The 24,315-nt window shown below is 42.3% G+C and overlaps 2 protein-coding genes across 2 annotated transcripts in view; one reads left to right on the top strand and one right to left on the bottom strand.

Annotated features, from left to right (window-relative positions):
- The first annotated feature begins 3,550 nt into the window (after positions 1-3,550).
- LOC106600593 (cullin-3) lies at positions 3,551-20,298 on the top strand. Its single transcript, XM_014192069.2, has 16 exons — positions 3,551-3,848; positions 8,072-8,269; positions 8,558-8,671; positions 9,590-9,750; positions 10,374-10,488; positions 11,006-11,234; positions 15,031-15,176; positions 15,493-15,669; positions 15,951-16,121; positions 17,286-17,393; positions 17,685-17,809; positions 17,965-18,061; positions 18,197-18,331; positions 18,533-18,719; positions 18,967-19,112; positions 19,752-20,298. The coding sequence occupies exons 1-16, from the start codon at positions 3,789-3,791 to the stop codon at positions 19,881-19,883; spliced, it is 2,301 nt and encodes a 766-aa protein (XP_014047544.1). The 5' UTR covers positions 3,551-3,788; the 3' UTR covers positions 19,884-20,298.
- Positions 20,299-20,415: 117 nt separating this feature from the next.
- Positions 20,416-24,315, bottom strand: part of dhrs12lb (dehydrogenase/reductase (SDR family) member 12-like b) — a 4,558-nt gene continuing 658 nt past the window's right edge. Inside the window, exons 2-10 of the mRNA XM_014192086.2 lie at positions 23,838-23,971; positions 23,640-23,722; positions 22,742-22,837; positions 22,510-22,591; positions 22,365-22,426; positions 22,048-22,152; positions 21,485-21,575; positions 21,113-21,250; positions 20,416-20,922 (exon numbers count right to left, since the gene is read on the bottom strand). Coding sequence (XP_014047561.1) covers positions 20,771-20,922; positions 21,113-21,250; positions 21,485-21,575; positions 22,048-22,152; positions 22,365-22,426; positions 22,510-22,591; positions 22,742-22,837; positions 23,640-23,722; positions 23,838-23,971 — 943 coding nt within the window. The 3' untranslated portion in view covers positions 20,416-20,770. The remainder of the gene's footprint in view (positions 20,923-21,112; positions 21,251-21,484; positions 21,576-22,047; positions 22,153-22,364; positions 22,427-22,509; positions 22,592-22,741; positions 22,838-23,639; positions 23,723-23,837; positions 23,972-24,315) is intronic.

Raw genomic sequence — 24,315 nt, 5'->3', positions numbered from 1 at the left:
TTAATCCCATAGAAAATCTGTGGAGGGAGCTGAAGGTTCGAGTTGCCAAACGTCAGCCTTGAAACCTTAATGACTTGGAGAAGATCTGCAAAGAGGAGTGGGACAAAATCCCTCCTGAGATGTGTGCAAACCTGGTGGCCAACTACAAGAAACGTCTGACCTCTGTGATTGCTAACAAGGGTTTTGCCACCAAGTACTAAGTCATGTTTTGCAGAGGGGTCAAATACTTATTTCCCTCTTTAAAATGCAAATCATTTTATAACATTTTTGACATGCGTTTTTCTGGATTTTTTTGTTGTTATTCTGTCTCTCACTGTTCAAATAAACCTACTATTAAAATTAAAGACTGACCATTTCTTTGTAAGTGGGCAAACGTACAAAATCAGCAGGGGATCAAATACTTTTCCCCCCCCCACTGTATGCAGGAATCCCTTGCTGATTTAAAACTTGTGCTTAATACAGGCAAAACCAAATTCTGTACATGGTGTTTTCAAACTCTCTGAAGAATATTTCAGATGAACTACATGTTCACTCATTAAATGGTTCTCCAATCAAACGTTTTCCTGCATATACATTTGTATTTATTTCATTTAACCTTTATTTAACTAGGCAAGTCAGTTAAGAACAAATTCTTATTTACAATGACGGCCTACCAAAAGGCAACAGGGCAACGGCGGGGAGGGGAGGGGGCTGGGATAAAAAAAATATATATAGGACAAAACAGCCTTCTCTGTAGCTCTGTAGCCTTCTCTGTAGCTCAGCTGGTAGAGCATGGTGTTTGCAACGCCATTGAGGGTGGGTTCGATTCCCACGGGGGGCCAGCACAGAAAAAAAAAAAAAAAGAAATGTATGCATTCACTACTGTAAGTCGCTCTGGATAAGAGCGTCTGCTAAATGACTAAAAAAGTACAAAAATAATTAAAAAAAAACACACCACAACAAGAGAGACTCCACAACACAACATAAAGAGAGACCTAAGACAACAACATAGCATGGCAGCACCACATGGAAATACAGCATGGTAGCAACACCACATGACAACAACATTTGGATTGATAAAGATTTGAAGTTTAAAAAACATATAGATGATCTGGTTAAGAAGCTAAGATTTAAAGTTGCCTTTCTCTACAGAAACAGATTGTGCCTTTCTCTTAGCAGTAGGAAGCAAATTATTCAGTGAACCTTTTATCTATTCTTGACTATGGTGATATTATTTATCAAAGTGCAGCTGCTTCTGCTCTTAAACCTTTGGATGCCATCTACCATAGTGCCCCTTTGTTTTGTTACAGGTGACAGTTGTGATACTCATTACTGCATCCTGTGTCAAAAGGTTGTCTGGACTATGCTAAAGACACGTAGATATCTATATTACTCCCTTTTTGTTTATAAGGCCCTACTTCATGAACTTCCGTCTTATCTAACTTTGCTGTTGAAGTATAGACACCTGGTTCCTAGGGTGTCCACCAAGCTAGATTATTCTGCTTTTAGTTTTAATGTACTGTATTGCTGGAACAAAATTCTAAATATATTTCATCTTGATGTTCTGATGCCATTTGGTCAAGTTAAAGTATTGAAAAATAAAATTTTAATATTTAGAGCAGGGTTGAGTAGATCACTTTCTAAATGTAATATTTTACATTTACTACATACCTGTCCAAAATTGTCATCAGCAACGCAACTTTTGGATTACCCAAAAACTCAGTAACATAATCTGATTATTTTCAGTTACTTTTGGATTACTTTCCCCTTAAAGGGCATTATAAAGAAAACAAAAAGGATCTATCAAACGCACTTGGTGTGTCATCATAGTGGTCTCTGATGTATTTTTCCCCTGCAAACCTGCAAAATATTTCTGCTGGTAACGTAACTGATTATAGTTCGTTTTTTTTGTAGTTGGATTACATGTAATTGATAACATGTAATCAGTTACTCCCCGATCCTGACTTAGGGTCCCATGGGAAACATGGACAGAAACTGCAGATCCTACACTTTCATACTATTAGGCCTAGTAACATCACAATACCCCTCAGTTTACATTAGCACAGTGTCTTGTTGTATGTAGGTATATGCATGGTACATGTCACATACACATACACACTGGTAGCCTATTTAAACACAACAAAATAGTAGGCGATCGGTTATGTGATTGAGACTGTAGCCTATTGGCCATCTCATCATAGTAGACAGTGCATGGGCACTGACTACTCAATAAGGTATTGTAGTTAAGTAGCAAGTGAGTGCGAAGAATGCTAGATTTTTAAATGTGCACATTTTTGTAATATTAAACCAATCAATGATAACCCAATTTCGACTATTTGCTGAAATGCAATAGGATATGAATTTCATAGACTGTATTTAAACATCAATTGTCAATACTAGTTAAATCTGATATTTTACAGTGAGAACCTATTATAATTAAGCAATAAGGCCCAAGGGGGTGTGGTATATGGCCAATATACCACGGCTAAGGGCTGTTCTTAAGTATGATACAACGCGGAGTGCCTGGACACAGCCCTTAGCCGTGGTATATTGGCCAGTGGTGGAAAAAGTATCTAATTGTCATACTTGAGTAAAAGTAAAGATACCTTAATAGAAAATTACTCAAGGAAAAGTGAAAGTCACCTAGTAAAATACTACTTGAGTAAAAGTCTAAAAGTGTTTGGTTTTAAATATGCTTAAGTATCAAAAGTAAATGTAATTGCTAAGATATACTCAAGTATCAAAAGAAAAGTATAAATCATTTCACATTCCTTATATTAAGCAAATCAGAAGGCACGATTTTCTTTATTTTCTTTATTTTTTCTAGGATAGCCAGGGGCACACTTCAACACTCAGACATCATTTACAAACAAAGCATTTGTGTTTAGTGAGTCTGCCAGATAAGAGGCAGAAGGGATGACCAAGGATGTTCTCTTGATGTGTGTGACTTGGATCATTTTCCTGTCCTGCTAAGCATTTGAAATGCAACGAGTACTTTTGGGTGTCAGGGAAAATGTAAAAAGTACATTATTTTCTTCAGGAATGTAGTGGAGTAAAAAGAGCAGTAAAAATGCATGTTTTGTCATACTCATGGTATATGGTCTTCCCTGTGGCTCAGTTGGTAGAGCATGGTGTTTGCAACGCCAGGGTTGTGGGTTCGATTCCCACGGGGGGCCAGTACAAACAAAAAAAATGCATGAAATGTATGCATTCACCACTGTAAGTCGCTCTGGATAAGCGCGTCTGCTAAATGACTAAAATGTAAATGGTCTGATGTACCACGGCTGTCAGCCAATCAGCATTCAGGGCTCGACCCACCCAGTTTATAATTGGACTTAGTTCTAATTTATAATTGGACTTAGTTCCAATTTATAATTGGACTTAGTTCCAATTTTTAATTGGACATAGTTCCAATTTATAATTGGACATAGTTCCAATTTATAATTGGACATAGTTCCAATTTATAATTGGACATAGTTCCAATTTATAATTGGACATAGTTCCAACTTGTTGAATGAGGAGGATGAACGTTCTGTATCTTTTTGTGAATTTATTTTTTCGACAGTTAATCTCGCGTGATTTCGGTGCGCCGTTAACACTGCGCAGTAGAAGATTGTTGTCCGCCATCACTGCAAGAGAAGCTAGGCAAAATTTGAGAGAAGAGTGACAACAACAGCGCAGAGAGACGGACCCAAACCCAAGGGGAAGGTCGAGGGAGATCTTTACCACTTTGCATTTGAAGGCCTCCCTGTTGCAGCCTAAAATAGTATTTCATGTTAACTTAGAGACGACGGACGTACTAACTAATCATGTCCAACCTCAAAGGCGGCGTCAAGAAAGACACCAAGATGAGGATAAGAGCCTTTCCTGTAAGTAACGTTACTGGCCGGGAACGCTGAGACGCGAGTACCGGGGATGTCACTTGCTAGCTGTTTGATGCTAAAGATAGGCCAGACTAACTGAGCAAATAGGTTTCACTGTCAGCTAACAAAACGTCCTATTTCGTTGATTAATAATCGCTCGTTGGCTTGCTAGCTAGCCTGATAAGCATTGAGTCGATCGGGTTATGTTAGCTATTTGTGCAAACTGGGAAATATACACTAACTAGCTACTAGTGTACGTTAGTTAACTTGCAGTGTTGCTGACAAACCTGTCAACCAGCTAGCTAACTTAACTAGTTCTCAGATTAACGTAGCTAACTGGCTACCTACATGGCTAGCTGGCTAACTAACCTACAGTATGTCAACTATCTAACGGTACCTAACAAACAAGTTGCCAGGTTAACCTTAACTTTGCTACATAGCTAGCTAGCTAGCCTACCAAGTTCGCCAGTCATAGTAACTAGCTAACTCGAGATGTCACTTGAAATGTAGCTAGCGAAGGTTGTTTTGATTATCATTCAGCCTGACCAACGTTAGATAGCTAACGTTAGTTGTTAAGTTAGTTAGCCAGTTTGCGAGGATAGATATGGTGCATTCATGACATGTTGTAAACTCGGAACTCCGAGTTAAAATTAACGTACTATCCAAGTGTGAAAATCGGGCCTCATCTTTCTACAACGATTTTATAAGTCGGACATTTCCGAGTTGTCTTGAACATGGCAAATATGATCTATTATATTGGTGGGTCCACTGGACTAAAGTAGTTTTTTCCAAATTTGAAATCCCACGTGCGTCCACATACCAGTGCATTCGTAACAACCTAACCATTACAATACAAATGACACTCGCATTGACCTCCATACAAATATTCCTCTTCCTCTCACACAATAAGGAGTTCCCTTGACCCCCAGTGTAAAAGAGCCAACCGAGTTGTAGATTAAAAAAATAAAAATAAAAAAACATGCAGAAAAGCTGCTGTGTTGTTCAATGTACATATAACCAGGTCAAAAATCAAGACCTATGGTTCGCAATGCTCCCACGTAGGGACATGGAGCCTGCGATAAGAGTCCTGTGGCTTCAAGCTATTCGAAATGGGAAATGTCGTAAATCGGTGTAGAAGTAGGCTACACGTAGCTGATGTGTGGGAAAACATTTTAATCACAGGTAAGACATTTAACTTGTTTAGTATAGTCTGTTTGTAACTCCACTCACCAGTAGTAGTTGTATAGTCTGTTTGTGTTGTAGTGCTTGGCTAGCTAGCACTCACTCGTGGCTGCTAGCAGCGTCATAAAAAGGGGCAGCGCCACAATATTACATTTTTCTAAGTAGTGAGAACACTCGGGAGCGGCAATGCTGAAAGTAATCTTTAGACATGTACTTTGCTTAAATGTAGTTTTGCAATTGACTAAAACAAGCAGACAAAATGTTTTATGTTTGAAAAAGGCAAAGTATTTGCTGTGAGCCAATGGGGTAACCACAGGTTGTTTTCCCCACAGGTGGGAGGGGCCGCAACGTTCTATCTAATACCGACTGGGTCTATATAGGATTTAGAGCATTTGCGCATGGTTGTCCTAGATGACTTCAATTAGAGCCTGGAAAATAACTAGCAAAATGCTTTAGAGGGGTACTTGCTTCCGAAAATACTGTTACTGAAGGCATATCTATAATCCCTAACTGCTTGTCCGCCCATCCAAATTGTATAATGTGTGGATAACTAAAGAAAGCTTCTGAGTCAAACTTCTCTCCAAACCGGCATCAATAACTTGGCTGTGGTAGACAGTGGTAGGCTATGCGTAAGATCAGAAGTTATAGGTTTGGAGAAAAGTTTGTCTCAGACAGTTTCTTTACAGATATCCGCACATTATACAGTGGATGGACAAGGAGTTATGGATTATAGATGTCTAACAGGATTTTACAAATACCCCTTCTTAAAAATATTATAGACTTCTAGGATACCCATGCGCAAATCTTGACTGTTCCCTAGCTGTGCAGCTAGCTAACTACCCAGCCGAAAATACTAAAGGTACCAGAAAGGGTAGCCGACTCAATTCTACAATGGATGATGGAGTTGAGCGGTGACTAGTGTGGGCGGGCTGGAGCTCCGACGTCACATAAAATCCCGTGTAAAAACTTGACGTTGCCACTGCTGTCCGCACACACTAATCACCACTCAACTCCATCGGAAATTGTTGAGTTTAGTCAGCTGCAGAAATGTAAAGTATATAACTTGACTTGCTAGCTGCCACTAATCTGTTGTCTGTCAGAACCAATTCATTATCTTGGCCTACTTTGAAACGGTTAACGTTAGCTAATTGAGGAGCACAGCTAACTACTAATGTTAGCTAACATTACTTAGTGGTTTGGTTATTTTTGTCAACAGCTTTTGTTGATCAAGACACGCATTACACAACGTTGCTTACGGAGTGGAGTTTGGTTCTCTCTTACTGAGTACTTTTATTTGGTGATCAAATAGTATTTTCCCTTTGCCCATTTGTCAAAGTTTATTTGGTGTTTTTTGGAGATGTGACTATTTATAGATATTTAAAAATAGGCCTGCTATGTTGCAGAACTAGGTAAACATGGAGAGCTATATGCTGTAGTTGTCTTTATGTGGTGAGAGGAGCCTCACATTGTTGGATGCCAGAATTTGGCAGCATATGTGAAGGAATGACATTGCAGTCAGGGCCCTGGGCTTAGCCAGAAGTGTATTCCATCTCTGAATTCTGCTCTCTGTCTCTTATCTTGCTCCTTCACACACACAGTGTTACATTCTGACAGCTTGAATGCTGCAGGAATAGCGGCAGCATCTGTGACCACCAGGGTTGCAAAATTCCGGGAACTTTCAATAAATGTCCTGGTTTTCTGGAAATCCTGGTTGGAGGATTCCCGGAATAAGCAGGAAATCTGGAACAATGCAACCAGGGAATTTATTGAAAGTTCCTGGAATTTTGCAACCTTAGTGATCACACACTGTCTGTGTGTACCTGGACATGTAGCCAGGGTATGGGATATGCAGTTTTTGCCTGCCTGCATACCTGCAGCTAGCCTGGCTGACGCGAGCCACGTGACTTAAAGCGCACTTTTGACACTTTTCCCGACCACATTCTCTCCTGAATTAATGATGTGTTTATATGGGCAGGCTAGCATAACAACTCAACTGGTTTGTTATAGTGATGGACCATTTCTGCATTAATTTGTATTTATTGATTTATTTCACCTTTATTTAACCAGGTAGGCAAGTTGAGAACAAGTTCTCATTTACAATTGCGACCTGGCTAAGATAAAGCAAAGCAGTTTGACAACATACAAAAACACAGAGTTACACATGGAGTAAAACAACATACAATCAATGATACAGTAGAAAAAAATAAGTCTATATAGAATGTGAGCAAATGATGTGAGATAAGGGAGGTAAAGGCAAAAAAGGCCATGGTGGCAAAGTAAATAAAGTATAGCAAGTAAAACACTGGAATGGTAGATTTGTTATTTGAAGAAAGTTCAAAGTTCAAATGTAAATAATATGGTGCAAAGGAGCAAAATAAATAAATACAGTAGGGGAAGAGGTAGTAGTTTGGGCTAAATTATAGATGGGCTATGTAATATCATCGCTTATTATCATTTTCATGTAGGCTAATGCAGATATTTAACTTCCTGCTGTGTACATTCTGCTATTGATCATTTCCAAATAAAAAAAATGCCAAGGCTTACATCAAGCGCTTTGTATCTAACTTCTGTTGTACCGTCACAACCTACACAAAATGCCTAATACTAATGTTTTGACCACAATTAGCCTAGTCACTTGATGTTCTATTGCATCAACCTTTAATTTCTTCCACTTTCTCTACCAATGAGCAACACAGACATCCCTAATTGTAGGCGAATGGCATTGTTTGTTTTAAATGTGTTCAGACAAGGTTTGCTCCAACTGCCACAATTAAGTCACTGTGAAGTCAAAATGGGCTGTTTTGTTTTTTTCCCCTGTTATTGTCGCTCAGTCAAGTTTTAAGCGCAGGTCCATCTTGTGGGTGATTTTGTTATTCACAACCTTCAACACCTTTTTATGAAACAATTGACAAATATCTCATCTGTGCAGATTTGCAGCACGAGGAAACAACAGTTTGTAAGAATGAACGGACACATGTGAAAAGGGTTTAACTTTTCTGTTATAATTTTCTCTTCGCCATTGTGTCCTACTGCCATCTCTCCCCTAGATGACAATGGATGAGAAGTATGTCAACAACATCTGGGACCTTCTGAAGAATGCCATCCAGGAGATCCAGAGGAAGAACAACAGCGGGCTGAGCTTCGAGGAGCTCTACAGGAACGCCTACACAATGGTGCTGCACAAACACGGCGAGAAGCTCTACACAGGCCTGCGTGAGGTCGTCACCGAGCACCTCGTCAACAAAGTAAAGGACTACGCTTCCCACAATGCACTACTGTATTTATCTTATCGAAAAGCATTTCCCATAATACGCTACGAAAGTGACCTCCGCCTTGTAGCTTATCAAGTTTTCTCATTATTTTGAATGGTTTTCAAGTGCGAAAACGTACGAGAACACAATTGAAGATCTTCATGAAAGGCATCTGGTGGAAGTAAATTAAACAGACTTTAGATCAGTGTCTAGAGGGAACTTCAACATAGTCTCAGCAATGATATAGCTTCTGTCATTATCAATACTCATGTCTTTCCATAGGTACGAGAAGATGTCCTCAACTCATTAAACAATAACTTCCTGCAGACATTAAATCAAGCTTGGAATGATCACCAGACGGCAATGGTCATGATCCGAGACATCCTCATGTACATGGTAGGTGGCCTGCTTTCTGTCTTATCGTATGGTTATTTAACCATTAAAGAACAACCATTTTGTTGTGAGACTGAATTGGAGTGCCCTAGCAACCCTGCCAAGAAGCAAAACCAGCATATCCAGCGGGGATATGCTGGAAAATATGCATGATTTGAATGAATCTGCAGAATTCCTGAATTCTAGTCCTGAATGATTCTGAAGATGTTTAAAACCTCAGATGGGCCTAATCAGTACTATTGCTTCTCTAGAAAGCTGCCTAGAGTATTTCCTTGAAGTGTAAATAGTAGTTTCCTCTTATGATGGCATGACCCTGGCAGACTCCCCTCACCTCTACATCTCATGGCGGGTCGGTGGCCAGGCACTGGGCAGGCTCAGCCTTCTAGTAGCTGTTTGCCCTGGGCAGAACAAAGAGCTACTATTTTATCTATCCATTTTGAGAACTCTGCTTGATTTACTGTAGCAGTGAGGCCGTGTGAGTGGTTGTGCGAGGGTGTGTGTTTACTGTGAGAGCGCACGCGCCTTAAAGGTGGGGGGGACATGACTCAATACAACCAATGACAGCTGCATTTGAGACTGCAGAGTTCTCTAAGGGGATTCTTTTGTTGCTCTTCCTCTCACTCAGAACTGAGGTTTCAGGCATATTTCTTCTATTTCTCTCATGTATTACGGACAGAGTATAGATTTGCATTGGTTAGTGTGACCAAGCTGACCTGCCTATCCAGTATCATATATTGCTTTTCAAAGCAGAAAACAAGACATTCTTCTGATTCCTTCATCTCTTTCCCCTTACCCCTGCCTGAACTTTTAATTTGCGTAAAGTAAGCTCTGGCTAACTGCAAATAACTTTCTCCTTGGAGGACAATGAAATAGTCAAATGTGTTCCATTGAAACTTATCTCCGTGTTCTACTCCACTCCAGGACCGGGTTTACGTGCAGCAGAACAACGTGGAGAATGTGTACAACCTGGGCCTGATCATCTTCAGAGACCAGGTGGTGCGCTACGGCTGCATCCGAGACCACCTCCGCCAGACCCTGCTGGACATGATCGCACGTGAGAGGAAGGGAGAGGTGGTTGATAGGTACGGACTATTCTAGGGTCTGTCTAACAAAAAGATCTGGCCCTCTATTCACAAATTGTCAGAGTATGAGTGCTGATCTAGGATCAGTTTTTCCTTACAGATCATGTTGAGTATGTCGGGGGGGAGGGGGCTGATCCTACTCAATGCATTGTGAATACAAGTCCTGCTACTGTTTATCAGGTAGTGGCTATTTGGTGAGGCTGGTGTATGAAGGTCATGTGCTGGGTGACAATGGCTGGCTGTGTGATGTAAGGTTTAAGCTCTAAAACTGCTCCATATTTTTCTTTGACTGTTTTGTATGTAAGCCTATCATAAGGGCAGTAGCATAACCTATTCATATAGCACTGATCTTGTTTGTATGCTCTCAACTTGGGAGATACGCAGCCGAGCCTAATACATGAAAACCCACACCATGACCGCTCTGGCATGTGGTTTTTACTTGTAGTTGAGTCAATGTGATCTCTTTTGAAGAATCTATGTGGTTGTGTAAGGAATCATAAAACTCAAACCTTATTAAATGAAATGTATTTATGTCACAAAGTGCTATACAGATGGTTTTTACTCATGTAGTTGAGTCAAGCGTTATTGCTTTAAAAATAAAATAAAAATGTGCGCGTGTACAGGGGAGCGATCAGGAACGCCTGTCAGATGCTGATGATTCTCGGCCTGGAGGGCAGGACTGTGTACGAGGAAGACTTTGAGGCCCCCTTCTTAGAAATGTCTGCAGAATTCTTCCAGGTAGGTTGGGCAACACTTAAAAAAAAATGTTTAGTTGTTATTGTGATTGGACAAATCTGCTGAGGTTGTTTGATGTTGTCATGGATGCTAAAACAAAAACTTAACCAAGCTATTACAAAACGTTAAGATTCATTAAGTCAGTGACACTTCGCACTCTCCTAACCCAAAATAGCGATTTTATTTTTATTTATTTTTTTATTTTATTTTTTTCTCCAACATGTAGGTGTGACATCTTTGTTTGTGGTCATGCAAATTTTGATGGCCTAATGATGCATCCTTTCACACGGACTACGTTCTTTGCGGGCTTAGTCATTTTGATAGCCGGGGATGTGATTTCCTGCATTTCTGACATTTATCTGCCATTTTATATAGGAACTGCCCTGTTCCCTAGTAAAAACAGATTTTCCTGCCCTGATTACATACCTTCTATCATCTTCCTTTCTGTCCTCCAAGAGTGTCTGAATAACCCCAACATCATGATCCTCAAACATGCTCTGCTAATCTATCCCCTCTTTAGATGGAGAGCCAGAAGTTCCTAGCGGAGAACAGTGCCAGTGTGTACATCAAAAAGGTGGAGGCCAGGATCAACGAGGAGATAGAGCGGGTGCTGCACTGCCTGGATAAATCCACAGAGGAGCCCATTGTCAAGGTGGTGGAGCGGGAGCTCATCTCCAAACACATGAAGACCATCGTGGAGATGGAGAACTCTGGCCTGGTCCACATGCTCAAGAACGGCAAGACCGAAGGTAAACATGCTTGTTTTACAGGCATCAGATTAAGATGGATTAAAACTGAATTGCCTTATAATCCTAACTAATGAGAACTGTGTGAATTATTTCTGGAGACCTGGGCCCATTTTCAAAAAGCGTCTCAATGTAGGACTGCTGATCTATTACCAGTTTCTCCTGTCCATATTATCAAATTCATTATGATCTGAAAGGGAAAAGTTATCCTATATCAACATTCCTACTCTGAGACTTTGTGAATTTGGACCCTGGGCTGAGGGTGATCTTAATAAGATTGAGTCAAGCATGTTATCCAATAGTGTTGCACGGTATCACGGTACCAAAATGTCATGATACATTTTACATTTACGTCATTTAGCATCTTATCCAGAGCGATTTACAAATTGGTGCAATCACCTTATGATATCCAGTGGAACAACCACTTTTACAATAGTACATCTATATCTTTTTTTTGGGGGGGGGGGGTTAAAAGGATTACTTAATCCTATCCCAGGTATTCCTTAAAGAGGTGGGGTTTCAGGTGTCTACGGAAGGTGGTGATTGACTCCGCTGTCCTGGCGTCGTGAGGGAGCTTGTTCCACCATTGGGGTGCCAGAGCAGCGAACAGTTTTGACTGGGCTGAGCGGGAACTGTGCTTCCGCAGAGGTAGGGGGGCCAGCAGGCGGATGAACGCAGTGCCCTTGTTTGGGTGTAGGGCCTGATCAGAGCCTGAAGGTACGGAGGTGCCGTTCCCCTCACAGCTCCGTAGGCAAGCACCTTGTAGCAGATGCGAGCTTCAACTGGAAGCCAGTGGAGTGTGCGGAGGAGCGGGGTGACGTGAGAGAACTTGGGAAGGTTGAACACCAGACGGGCTGTGGCGTTCTGGATGAGTTGTAGGGGTTTAATGGCACAGGCAGGGATCCCCGCCAACAGGGAGTTGTAGTAATCCAGACGGGAGATGACAAGTGCCTGGATTAGGACCTGCGCTGCTTCCTGTGTAAGGCAGGGTCGTACTCTGTTGTATAGCATGAACCTACAGGATCGGGTCACCGCCTTGATGTTAGAGGAGAACGACAGGGTGTTGTCCAGGGTCACGCCGAGGCTCTTAGCACTCTGGGAGGAGGACCCAATGGAGTTGTCCACCGTGATGGCGAGATCATGGAAAGGGCAGTCCTTCCCCGGGAGGAAGAGCAGCTCCGTCTTGCCGAGGTTCAGCTTGAGGTGGTGATCCGTCATCCACACTGATATGTGTGTGCCAGACACCTGGTTATCAGAAGGGGGGAAAGGAGAAGATACATTTTAGCAACAAGTCTCTTGTATGTGCCAGTCAAATTTATGTCCACTTCACTTTCATGCGCATCTCACTTGTAGCAGCTGTAATCCAACAGCTGCATCCCCTTCCAACCATCACTCACCTGCTTCTCTGTCTGCTCTTCCTGCGCATCCATTCCTCCATCAGTTTAAAAAAAAAATCTAATTCAGCCGTAATGGCAAGCGGGGATGCAGACCCTGATGTTATATTTGTAAATGTTATATATTGGAGCAGTGCGCAAAGCGTGCAAAGTCATCGCCTGGTATAAACAAGAGCACAGGCAGTCTGCGTAGGCTTTGCAATTGCAAATTTGCTGTCATGCAGCCTCTGAGTGACCGAGAGGAACATGGAGCACAGCTTTGTGACGGGCATGCGTGCAGCTTTACAGCAAAGCAAACATTTCAAACCGGAAGAAAATATATATGAACCATATTATTCCTTTTATCTTCCTGCGTGATTTCTCTCTGATTTAATTTAATTTCACAAAACATGTCTCGGGCCGTTTTAAACTAATCCCGGGTCGCTAATTATTGGTTTGATAACCAACAACAATGCTCAGTCATGTTATATAGCTAGCTAAAAAAGCTGCTAGCTAAAAAAGCTTCTAGCTTGACAGTAGGTCTAGGCAAATTTGATTGGCACAGTAAGAAAGGAAACGGGTCTGCTACTCATGAGATGTGCTTCAAAGTTAGGATTCATATAGGCCTACTGTAAGCCTAAACTATATTTAAAAATGATATATTTCTAGTGCTCCTTAGGCACCAAATTCTGTTTGTTTTTAAAGTTGGGAGTTGAGAGTGGTGTGTGTTTGAGTCTGTGAGGCAGTATTTCCACTGCAGTAATTTAGCTGCACAATTGTTGCCGCCTCGCCCCAAAAAATATGGAACATGAGAAAATATTTCTGCAGTCGCACTTTGAAGATGCTAGAAAAGTCAACATTTACTTTCTCTGCAAACAAAACAAGTAATGAATATAATAGAGTAGAATAGTTTATCTATTTCACATCTACGGGATTGGTGACCCCGCCCCCCACGGGATAGTTAAGTTAGCGTGCGCTAATGTGATTAGCATGAGGTTGTTAGTAGCAAGAGAATTTCTCAGGACATAAAGAAATGTATGGGCAGAAAGCTTAAATTTGTGTTAATCTAACTGCACTGTCCAATTTACAGTAGCTATTACAGTGAAAGAATACCATGCTATTGTTTGAGAGTGCACTGTTATGAATTTGAAAATGTATCAATAAACCAATTAGGCACATTTGGGCAGACTTGACAACTGTTTGAACAGAAATGCAATGGTTCATTGGATCAGTCTAAAGCGTTGCGCATACACTGCTGCCATCTAGTGGCCAAAATGTAAACTGGAACCCCCATAGTAGAATAGTTAATCTATTTACATGGTTGGCTTGTTTGTTCTTTGAGAAATATTCCTCAAGGCGCATTCAAGTTGCGAGCGCCATAGGGAGGGAAACATGCGTTCTGACATTGTGGGAAAACGGCAGTTTTAATGGCATTTGATAAAAAGAGGGGAATCTGCACTATGCATAGGGGAGAGTGGGGCTAAATGTAACACGGTTCTATGACCTTAGAACATTTTCACTGCCCTGGAAATCTAATTAACCTAATACTAGCAGAGCTAGAGCGGTGTTTGTCAGACCATGAGTCAGACCATGAGACATCTCAAAATCTGTCTTCTCATGGAAACGTCTAAAGCATCCCAACAGTTTGGCCTACAAAATAATGACCCCTCTGTGGAAAGGTGAGTCTCATGAACACGTGCATGCCGGTTGCTCTAGGACGCTCACAAGACTTGTCTGAAGATCCCCAGTAATTAATGGAAGTATATATGGAGATAGTTTAGTGCCTAAAATAAGGGTATAAATACATAAATCATAGTTTCCTGATCTTTCTTATCTCAGATATAGGACCGACATGTCAGAACAAACTTTCTTTTGATGTTTTAGTTTGATTGTTCCTAGTAGTGAATCTGTTATTCAATTCATTTCTATGGGCTAATAGCACTAATGCCAAATTCAATGTTTCAGCAAATATTTTTTTAATATACAGTACCAGTCAAGTTTGGACACCTACTCATTCAGTGAAGTGGGTTTGTTGCTGTTGCCAGTCTTAGTGGTTTATCAGCCTGTCTGGTTTCCAGCATATTTAAAAAGATAGTGGTTCATGTTGAACATGGTCTGACACGCGTTGACTCTCTCAAACACTCTTAATAAATCAGTTGGAGATGAATAAGTTCTCAATCACTCGGGCCTTTACAGGTTCAGTTTAATTTGCTTCAAATGCATCTCTTGAGCTCTGCAAGCTCACCTGGCAAATGAACGCTGTAACCGTGGCAAAGCCAGAGACAGACAGACAGATGGTGCATATTTGACAGTGCTTAAACAATGTAATGTGTCATTGCAATTTTGAGTGTAGATCTGTATATTTATGAAGTTCCTTAATAACCCATCTATTCTTTCCTCCTTTCCCTCACTCTCTTCTTCTCCAGACCTGGGCTGCATGTACAAGCTGTTTAGCCGTGTGCCTAACGGCCTGAAGACTATGTGTGAGTGTATGAGCTCCTACCTGAGGGAGCAGGGCAAGGCTCTGGTGTCAGAGGAGGGAGAGGGCAAGAACCCTGTCGACTACATCCAGGTACGCTGGGCCTAATCTCAAAAATCAAAGATTGTCTGGCATTTTCAAATTCAAAACATACCCATAACAAATCAGGGTACTGAGTATTTCCTGACCAGGAAAAAGTCAGGACTAAAAGTCCTAAAATCTAAAGTGTTTAAAATAATATGAGTAACTACCCCCATAAGCATTGACGCTAATGTTCCAGACCACTCTTTTTACCACATCCCGAAAGTTGACACATGCACCACTTTGACTCTAATAGTATCTGTGTTTATGTTATTATAAAGTGTGCTGTGATTTCTTTTAAATAAAGTTGGATTTGATTCCCCTCTAGGGCCTGTTGGACCTGAAGACGCGGTTTGACCGCTTCCTCCTGGAGTCGTTCAACAACGACCGGCTCTTCAAACAGACCATCGCAGGAGACTTTGAGTACTTCCTCAACCTAAACTCCCGCTCCCCCGAGTACCTCTCCCTCTTCATCGACGACAAGCTCAAAAAGGGAGTCAAAGGGGTACGTCACTATAGTGTTCAATCTTCTCAATTTTACGTCACTACACTTCAATGGGATAATCTCATGTGGTACCCTATTCTCCACACGGTGCACTGGCTCTGGCCAGAACCACACGGTGCACTATTTGGGTATCATGAAGTGCATCTGTTGCTGCCTTAACACACATCCTTTTTGTATCAATAACATAAAAACATGCTTTTGTACTTTCTGAAAAGGGAAAAGAAATATGCCATATTCAAACGCATATCCCAACCCTCTCTGTCTTTTGACATTATCTCCAGCTGACAGAGCAGGAGGTGGAGTCAATCCTGGACAAGGCCATGGTGCTTTTCCGGTTCATGCAGGAGAAGGATGTGTTTGAGAGGTACTACAAACAGCACCTGGCCCGGAGGCTGCTCACCAACAAGAGTGTCTCCGACGACTCTGAGAAGAACATGATCTCTAAGCTGAAGGTGAGGAGAGGGCGAGTCAAGTCTGCTGTCAATTACATTGACATTTTTTTTATCCAATGAATTTTGTATTCCTGAATTCGATTTTTAAAGAGCAACTGAATGCAAAAACCAACTTCTTTGTGGCATCAATATTAGTCAAACATTTATTCCAGTGCCAAAATTGACTAAAAAGGGTAAGTAGGATCATTTTGGTCATAAAGTCAGCATATTCAAAAACTGAGTGTTAGATTTGTGTAACTAAGGGTCAGCCACTGTTTTGGGAAAATTTGAATTGAGACAATGCGCACATATTCCAACATTCTAAACCCATTCGTGAGCATCTTTTGTCCCGCCTCGACTTGTTTTGTAACATGATTCGCTACGAAACACTGTCAGACAGACACACACTCTGGTAATAGATAGTGAGAAAGTTATGAAGAACTACACAACACCAAAGCGCACACATCGCCACTCGCCAGTGACTTGATGAGCCGATTCGTCTGTGGCCTGCCTGCTCAATGTTCCTACTAGCTAGCTTCATTGACAAACCCAGAGATGGAACTTAGCTAGCTAGTGATTTTGGGCACTGACAAACAGCATGTAGCTTGTGCTTTTATTTACGAGTTTGACAGCTTGCTGATGATGAAGTTGAGACTGATGATGATACTCAGTACACTGACTAGTTTTTCCCCATGCACATTTTTTTACTTGAATTTCTGCACCAAACACCTTAGCTAGATGTAAAATTGCTTGACTAAGACATCTGCAAAAACGTCAATTTATTACAGATTTCTTGATTTATCTTAGATCAATTCTGACTATTTTGAGGAAGTGATCGTGGCTATGTTGTTGCTACGGTGTCTCAAGAGGGACAAACACCAGTAACTGCCAGGGTACGCTATGCAAACCTAACACACCCACATCGAACCACACCCCCAAGACCCTAATCAAATTTTTCTTAATGAGCAGCAGAAAAACGTTGAATCGGTGTTCAGCCCCCCCTTAATTAATAATAAAAAGTTACATTGTTACTTTTTATTATTAATCAGGAGTTTAGGATGTTCTTAAATCTTCTATCTTAGCGTTAAAATGAACTTGTAGCTGTTTGACCTGACTGTCCGTATTGTGCTGATCCCATCACTGAACCAGTATGACTTACTACGCTGTGTTCTCTTCTCTGTGTAGACTGAGTGTGGCTGTCAGTTCACCTCTAAACTGGAAGGGATGTTCAGAGACATGAGCATCTCCAACACCACCATGGACGAGTTCAGACAACACTTACAGTCCACGGGGGTAAGACGGTGTTGCACTACTATACCTCTCTGCTCACAACACACACCTAATCGTACACATTTCTAAACACTCACACCTGGTAGTACACACGCATCACTCAAAAACACACCTTGCGGTTCACAGGTTTAAGATATGATGCATACAATTCCTCTTTACGTCATCAGCGAGACTGACATTGATATAAAACTCATCTGATCTTCTCCTGTTTATGTTTAATAAATGCAACCCTGGACTCCTTTTGTGTCTTGGTTTTCTTTGTCATTTTGTGACCGTGTCTGCTGTTTCCTACAGGTGTCTCTAGGGGGCGTCGACCTCACCGTAAGAGTACTCACCACTGGCTATTGGCCCACGCAGTCGGCCACGCCCAAGTGCACCATCCCCCCCTCCCCCAGACATGCCTTTGAGGTCTTTAGAAGGTATGATTTATTCTCTTTTTGCTGTTGTTTTTCACCTTCAATTACAATACAATAAATTGCATTACATGCACCTCTTTAATGCAACTACTAGATGAACCAATTCCTTGGTTGATGAAAAGTATAGTTTGTAACCAGTTATTTACCTCCCCCTGCAGGTTCTACTTGGCCAAACACAGCGGCAGACAGTTGACACTCCAGCACCACATGGGCTCAGCAGACCTCAACGCCACCTTTCACGGTCTCATCAAGAAGGTAAAGGGCCCTGCCTGCCACAAATGGATGGAGGGGCTAGCTTTCCTAAACTGTACAATGGCAATTCTCAACTTTTATTACCCTGTCTCACTTTCTCTTCGTCTCTCTTCCCTTTCTACCTGCCTGCCGCTTCAGGAGGATGGTTCGGAGGTAGGAGTGGGAGGAGCACAGGTGACAGGCTCGAACACCAGGAAACACATACTGCAGGTCTCTACTTTCCAGATGACCATCCTCATGCTCTTCAACAACAGAGAAAAGTCCACCTTCGAGGTAAGAGCCAGACACCTTTATAGGCTTGTCAGTCTCAATCACATGGAAGTGTTCACAGATAAATGCAATCCTCTTTCTTCTCCCATTCATCCTCTTCTCCCATATATTGTTTTACTCCACTCTCTGCTTCCCTTTTATTTCTCATCCTTCTCTATCATCCTCCCCCTTTCTCTTTTCTGCCCCCTCCCTTCCCCACTGTAGGAGATCCAGCAGGAGACGGACATCCCGGAGAGGGAGCTGGTGCGAGCGCTGCAGTCGCTGGCCTGTGGCAAGCCAACCCAGCGCGTCCTCACCAAGGAGCCCAAGTCCAAGGAGATCGAGAACGGCCACGTGTTTACAGTCAACGATCAGTTTACCTCCAAGCTGCACAGAGTCAAAATACAGACAGGTGTGTAGTCTGGGCCTTAGATGTTGATCTATATTCTGTCTGTTATTCTAATGAGATTTAATTTATTCAACTGAAAACTACCTGGCCGTATCACATTGGTCTCCCACTCTGGTTTGGGGAGTGAAAGGCTGTTGTGGCTGCAGTTAGGGTCAACTTCTTAGCTATTCCTCATTTAACCTCTGGGCATGTTGACCTTTGACTTTGCCCTGATGACCTGTACTGAACATTTGTCTTTTCCTCCCTCCAGTCGCTGCTAAGCAGGGGGAGTCTGACCCTGAGAGAAAAGAGACGCGGCAGAAGGTAGACGACGACAGGAAGCACGAAATTGAAGCAGCCATCGTCCGCATCATGAAGTCCAGGAAGAAGATGCAGCACAACGTCCTGGTAGCAGAGGTGGGTGTGGCCTTGATGTCTTTGTAGCGGTGGTGGGCGTGGCCTTTAGGTCCTGGTATCGGAGGTGGGTGTGGAGATTTTTATTTTGATCCACATTAGCTGAAATAGCAGCAGTTATTCTTCCTGGGGTCCTCACAAAACATAGACATGAACAGCAACACAAATGTTAAACTAAGAACAAAGGCCATAACATTTTGGTAGCAAAGGTGGGTGTGGTCTTAACTTCCTGGCCTAAAAAACTAGCTCAATGGAGAATATACCTGAAATGTTTAGTCCCGGATTAAGCCTCATCTGTTTTGGGAAAACCGCCCCGCAGGGTCTGCAGAGAACTCTGCCTTTAGCTTCTCTTGACTCTGAGCCAGGTGTGGAAGAGACGTTTTTTTTTTTATTTAAAATCTGGATTTGAGGCAATATTAGATTTAGTTTCTCAGCTCATTTTTATGAATGTGGAATTTGCATCCTGGAGTATTTCAGTAAGTACTTTGAGGCGATTCTTTTGAACACGAGTACCAACTAATCATGTTATGATTTCTAATTCCTCAGAAGTTTGATTGTTTCGGACATTTCAGCACAATCTTTTAAACCAGAGAAATGATAGTGTAGTGTCTAATAGTGCTATTGTACTTCCTCTCTCCCTAGGTAACCCAGCAGCTGCGGGCCCGGTTCCTCCCCAGCCCCGTGGTCATTAAGAAGCGCATTGAAGGACTTATAGAGAGAGAATACTTGGCACGGACACCCGAGGACCGTAAAGTCTACACCTACGTTGCATAAGTGGATGAGAGGAGCATTGTGGATGAGAGATGGAGGGGTGTTTTTTGGACTGTTGTTCGCATGGACTGGGAAGTTCCTTTTAAAAGAAATGCTGGGAAGCTGACTCCTCCCTTTACTAAAAATAAAAGTAAATAGCAAAAAAGTACAAACAAAATCCATGAAGCCTTGTAGATTTTAAAAATCAGGCCCACTACTCTTCTTACTCCCTGTGAGAACTTCAACATGTATGGATTCCAGCTTCAGGCTTTTCACTGTTTTACCCTTGTAGAGATCAACCTTAAAGAATCCCTTGGGAAAGATGTGAATGCACCACATTATTTTTGTTTTCAATACTGTGTAAAAATGAGAATGAAATATTAAAAACAAAAACGGCAAATGTGGATTGCTACAAAAAATAAATTAAAAAAATATTGAATATTAAGGCTTTATTACCCACTTTGAAACATGGTAATTTTATCCTGGTCCTTCAGGCTAGCTACAAAATCGTTGAATTCTTAAGTGTGTGTCCTGAAAGATTCAGACAGATCCATAATCTGGGTTCAAGTCCAAGTTCTTTATTACCAACAGGTTAGGGATACTTAAGAGTCAAATGAGAAACCAGGAATACTATAATTTATAACTTTCAAACTGTAGCGTCAGAATGAGCTACCTACCTCAAGGTCTATGGTCACATACTGACCCTTTAAACTATAAATAGTACTTTTCACCCAGGGTCGATGTCCATTGACATCAATGCACGACAAGTGGAAGTTAGGATTCCTAAGAGCTGAATCAATTAGAATTGGTTAGGTGAGAAAGTTTATCAAAGTGGTTGTTTGGTTACATTGGGGGTGTAGCTTGAGACTGGATATATATACTCTTATGGTGCTGGTGGGTCACAAGACCTTTCAATAAGTTGGGTCAAAACTGGGTTGTGTGTCGGTGCGAGGCTGCTTTGCAGCCTGGGCCAAGATCTCCAGCTGGGTCATAAAGGACCGGACCTCCTCGGGAGAACTGTGGGTCCAGGCCAGGGGCAGGTGGGCCGGGACCGCCCGCCGATCTGAGGAAGAAAAAAAAAATCACACCCAGCCCATTAGTGTTAGTGTGCACTGACTGCTGCAGGGAATGCATTGGCATTTTCTGCTCAGCCCTAGTTGATTAAATGAAGTAAACGCAAGTCAATTTAATGAAACATTTTAGGGGATCCCTGCCCCACTGGTACTAAAAAACACCGACGCACTGGTGCCCACCTTGAAAGAACTTTCCGCTGCGTGTTTTGCCAGCAGCACGGGTCAGTGCCAGCCACACCACAGTGTCAGCTCCCTGCTCTGCACTACGCAGCCTGTCCCCCATCATCTGGTGGAACTGAGGCATAGATGCAGAAACCGCTGGGGGGAGAGATGTCATCTGACTGCACCAAATAACTAACAATCTTATGTTTACAATTTACAGCACATTACTCAATCTGTATAAAAGTATCTTCAGTCAGTGTCTACCCTAATATACGGTACATGACTCAATGTGTCTGATTTCTATCCCCCTGACCTCCCCATGGTACCTGGTCTGTCTATCCCCCTGTCTCCCCGTGGTCTATGTATCTATCCCATGCCTCCCCATGGTACCTGGTGTGTCAGCCCATCCAGGATGCATGACGGAGAAGTGGATGGCTGGGTGGTGTTTGGCCCATTGTTCTGTCAGCACCACCTGCTGTCTCTACAGGGGACAACAATATAATGTGCTATTAAGCAGACGCTTTTATCCAAAGCGATTTACAGTCATGCATGTGTACATTTTTCATATGGGTGGCCCCGGGAATCTAATCTACAATCCTGGTGTTGCAAGAGCCATTCTTTACTTACTGAGCCAAACAGTTGGTAGAGCAGCACACTGACACTCACTAAAGCGATCATATCACACAGGTAATACAATCTTAACGTGTGCTGTACAACATTACACTGCAACCCCAAGCAAGGTATCCTACCACAGTGGAGGCTACCGAGGGGAGAATGGCTCATCATAATGGCTGAAACGGAGCAAATGGAATGGCATCAGACATGGAAACCATATGTTTGATACCATTCCACTAATTCCGCTCCAGCCATTACCACGAGTCTGTCCTCCCCAATTAAGGTCGCATCAACCTCCTGTGCCCTACCATCATTGGAACGCTGTTCTCCTCTCCTACCTTATTCTGGGCGTAGACCATGGTGCCGTCAAAGGAACCTTTTGCAGACTGGAGGTCATCAGGTTGGAGTTTCTGGACCAGCATGCCCCCTGATGTTACTGTTATCTGGGAGGACGGGGTGGGAACGGGGTGAGAGGGTGGTCGTCACTAGATGGCTATGCCAGAATGGACAAAAGAGACAATGTTGCAGGATATTGGCCAATATTGACAGATATTTATTTTTATTGTAGAAACTCCCACGGCGTATCCCCACGCAATATCCAGACCATTGGTTTGGTTGTAAATTAGAGTATCCATCCGTGTGTGCATATACCCACCACCCTCGCATCCCTGCTCTTCTGAAGTAGTGGAATGAGGCTCTGGGTGAGAAGATACATTCCTAAATGGAAGGAAGGAGAGGAGGAAAAAAAGAGAATTATACCTATACAACTCATTGATCACTCTGTAGACAGTAAGTCTTACCCAGTGTGTTGGTGGCAAAGTTCTTCTCCAGACCATCATCGTTCACCTCTCTCTTGTTCACCATACACCCAGCATTATTAATCTGAACCAACACAGAGAAACAGCATAACCCACTCAATAACTCCTTACTCAATATTCACTCTATTCTCAACACACTCAATGCTCCATAATGGAGTTTAGCAAAAAGCTATAAAAAAGTGAAAGAGGGAGAGAAAAAGTCTGTGGTGCCTACCAACACATTGAGGGAGGGGTATTGCATCTTAAAGGATTCAGCAAACTCCCACACCTTGTGTGTCTCGGACATATCCAGATGGTGAACGTATACTTCCTGGAGTGAAAAGTAATACAATAAACCTTTGCAGTATGGCCAGATGTTGTTCATTATACTGTATATAGCTGAGTTTGACACAAACACACATGTGCATGCACACACACATGCACAGTGGCGGTTCTAGACCATTTCAACTGGTGGGGCCAAACTGGGGCCAGTTGTACTGTTAGAGGGGCCAGTTACATTAGACGTTATTGTTGTCATATCGTTTTCTTCACTGCATTGCAGGCATTAGCAGGCAAAAGACCATGTTCATAATCATTAGTGGTCCGCGTTGCCACTGTGTAATAACGGATGTAAAAAAAGAACGATAGCAAAAATTTGTTATGTAAAAATTCTCATACTCCACATTTAGGGGGGACACAAGGGGGTCCAAAATTGTTGTCACAGGGGCACTGGATTCGAACCAGGCTGTCTAGTGACGCCTCTAGCACTAAAATGCAGTGCCTTAGACCGCTGCGCCACTCAGGGGCCCTAATTTAATGTGTTGGACAATCATAATTGTATTTTTTTAAATCCACCTTGCATCAATTAAGGTTCAAAATGTTATCGCCCCCCGAAACTGGGTCTGTGCCCCACCTTGGCCACCCCATTTAAAATGTTTTGGACATGCCACTGATGCGCTCATCATAATGGCATGTCCAAAACATTTTAAATGGGGTGGCCAAGGTGGGGCACAGACCCAGTTTCGGGGGGCGATAACTGTGCCCTGAGTGGCGCAGTTTACTTGATAGCTACCTACACAAATAGCTAGCTAGAACAAAGTGTTAATAAGATAAAATTTCATTAAAAAGCTTACTGTGTTTCCTGTCTCCCTGACAATATCTTCTTTGGCCTTCTCAGCTCTCTCCTTGTTCCTGCATAACATGTGGACTGTACCACCTGGCAAACCAAAGAGGGGATGTTGGTAAAACAGAATCATGATTCTTCTGTATGACAGCATTACACAGTGCAAGGGTGGTGGAGTTGCCTTCCTGACCAATCTCTGGTTTCGTACCTTTCTTAGCTATAGCTGTGGCAGTGGCTTTCCCTATGCCACTGTTAGCTCCTGTTATTATGAAGGACCTTCCTACCACAGCCACATCCAGCTCCTTGGCCACAAAGTGTTTAGCTGCTTGCTCATAGCCACTCCTGTTAGGAAACACAACACACCAATCAATCAATTAATGAACCAATCTGTCTAATGCAGCAATCCCATCACATTGTATGTTGAAGTAGACATACCTTTTCTTTGCAATGACATAAAAACCCAAAGAGCAAGTTTCAAGTCAGGATTCTTCAGTCAGCTCCAATAAAAACTAATCAGCTGTTGGGGTGACTGAAGGAGAAGGCGACCTCAAATGACAAGACACTTCATCTGTCAATGGGACTATTGTAATGCGAGTGAAAAGAGGGGTTGTGTGTGTGGCTGGTAGTGCCATACAGTGATCTACATTTGCATATAGCCTACTGTAACAGTAAGAGTAATATCCTTG

This window comes from Salmo salar, chromosome ssa03 (assembly GCF_905237065.1).
Source record: "Salmo salar chromosome ssa03, Ssal_v3.1, whole genome shotgun sequence".
NCBI classification, from domain to species: Eukaryota; Metazoa; Chordata; class Actinopteri; order Salmoniformes; family Salmonidae; genus Salmo; species Salmo salar.
Note: the sequence above shows the minus strand (reverse complement) of the source record. Positions and strands in the feature narration are given on the sequence as shown.

What these genes read in the sequence shown, in the direction of transcription:
- LOC106600593 (XM_014192069.2), top strand. Translation starts at nt 3,789, where the DNA reads ATGTCCAACCTCAAAGGCGGCGTCAAGAAAGACACCAAGATGAGGATA. An exon ending in CCGAGCACCTCGTCAACAAA is followed by an intron (nt 8,270 to 8,557) that starts GTAAAGGACTAC and finishes GTCTTTCCATAG; the next exon opens with GTACGAGAAGATGTCCTCAA. An exon ending in ACAACGTCCTGGTAGCAGAG is followed by an intron (nt 19,113 to 19,751) that starts GTGGGTGTGGCC and finishes CTCTCTCCCTAG; the next exon opens with GTAACCCAGCAGCTGCGGGC.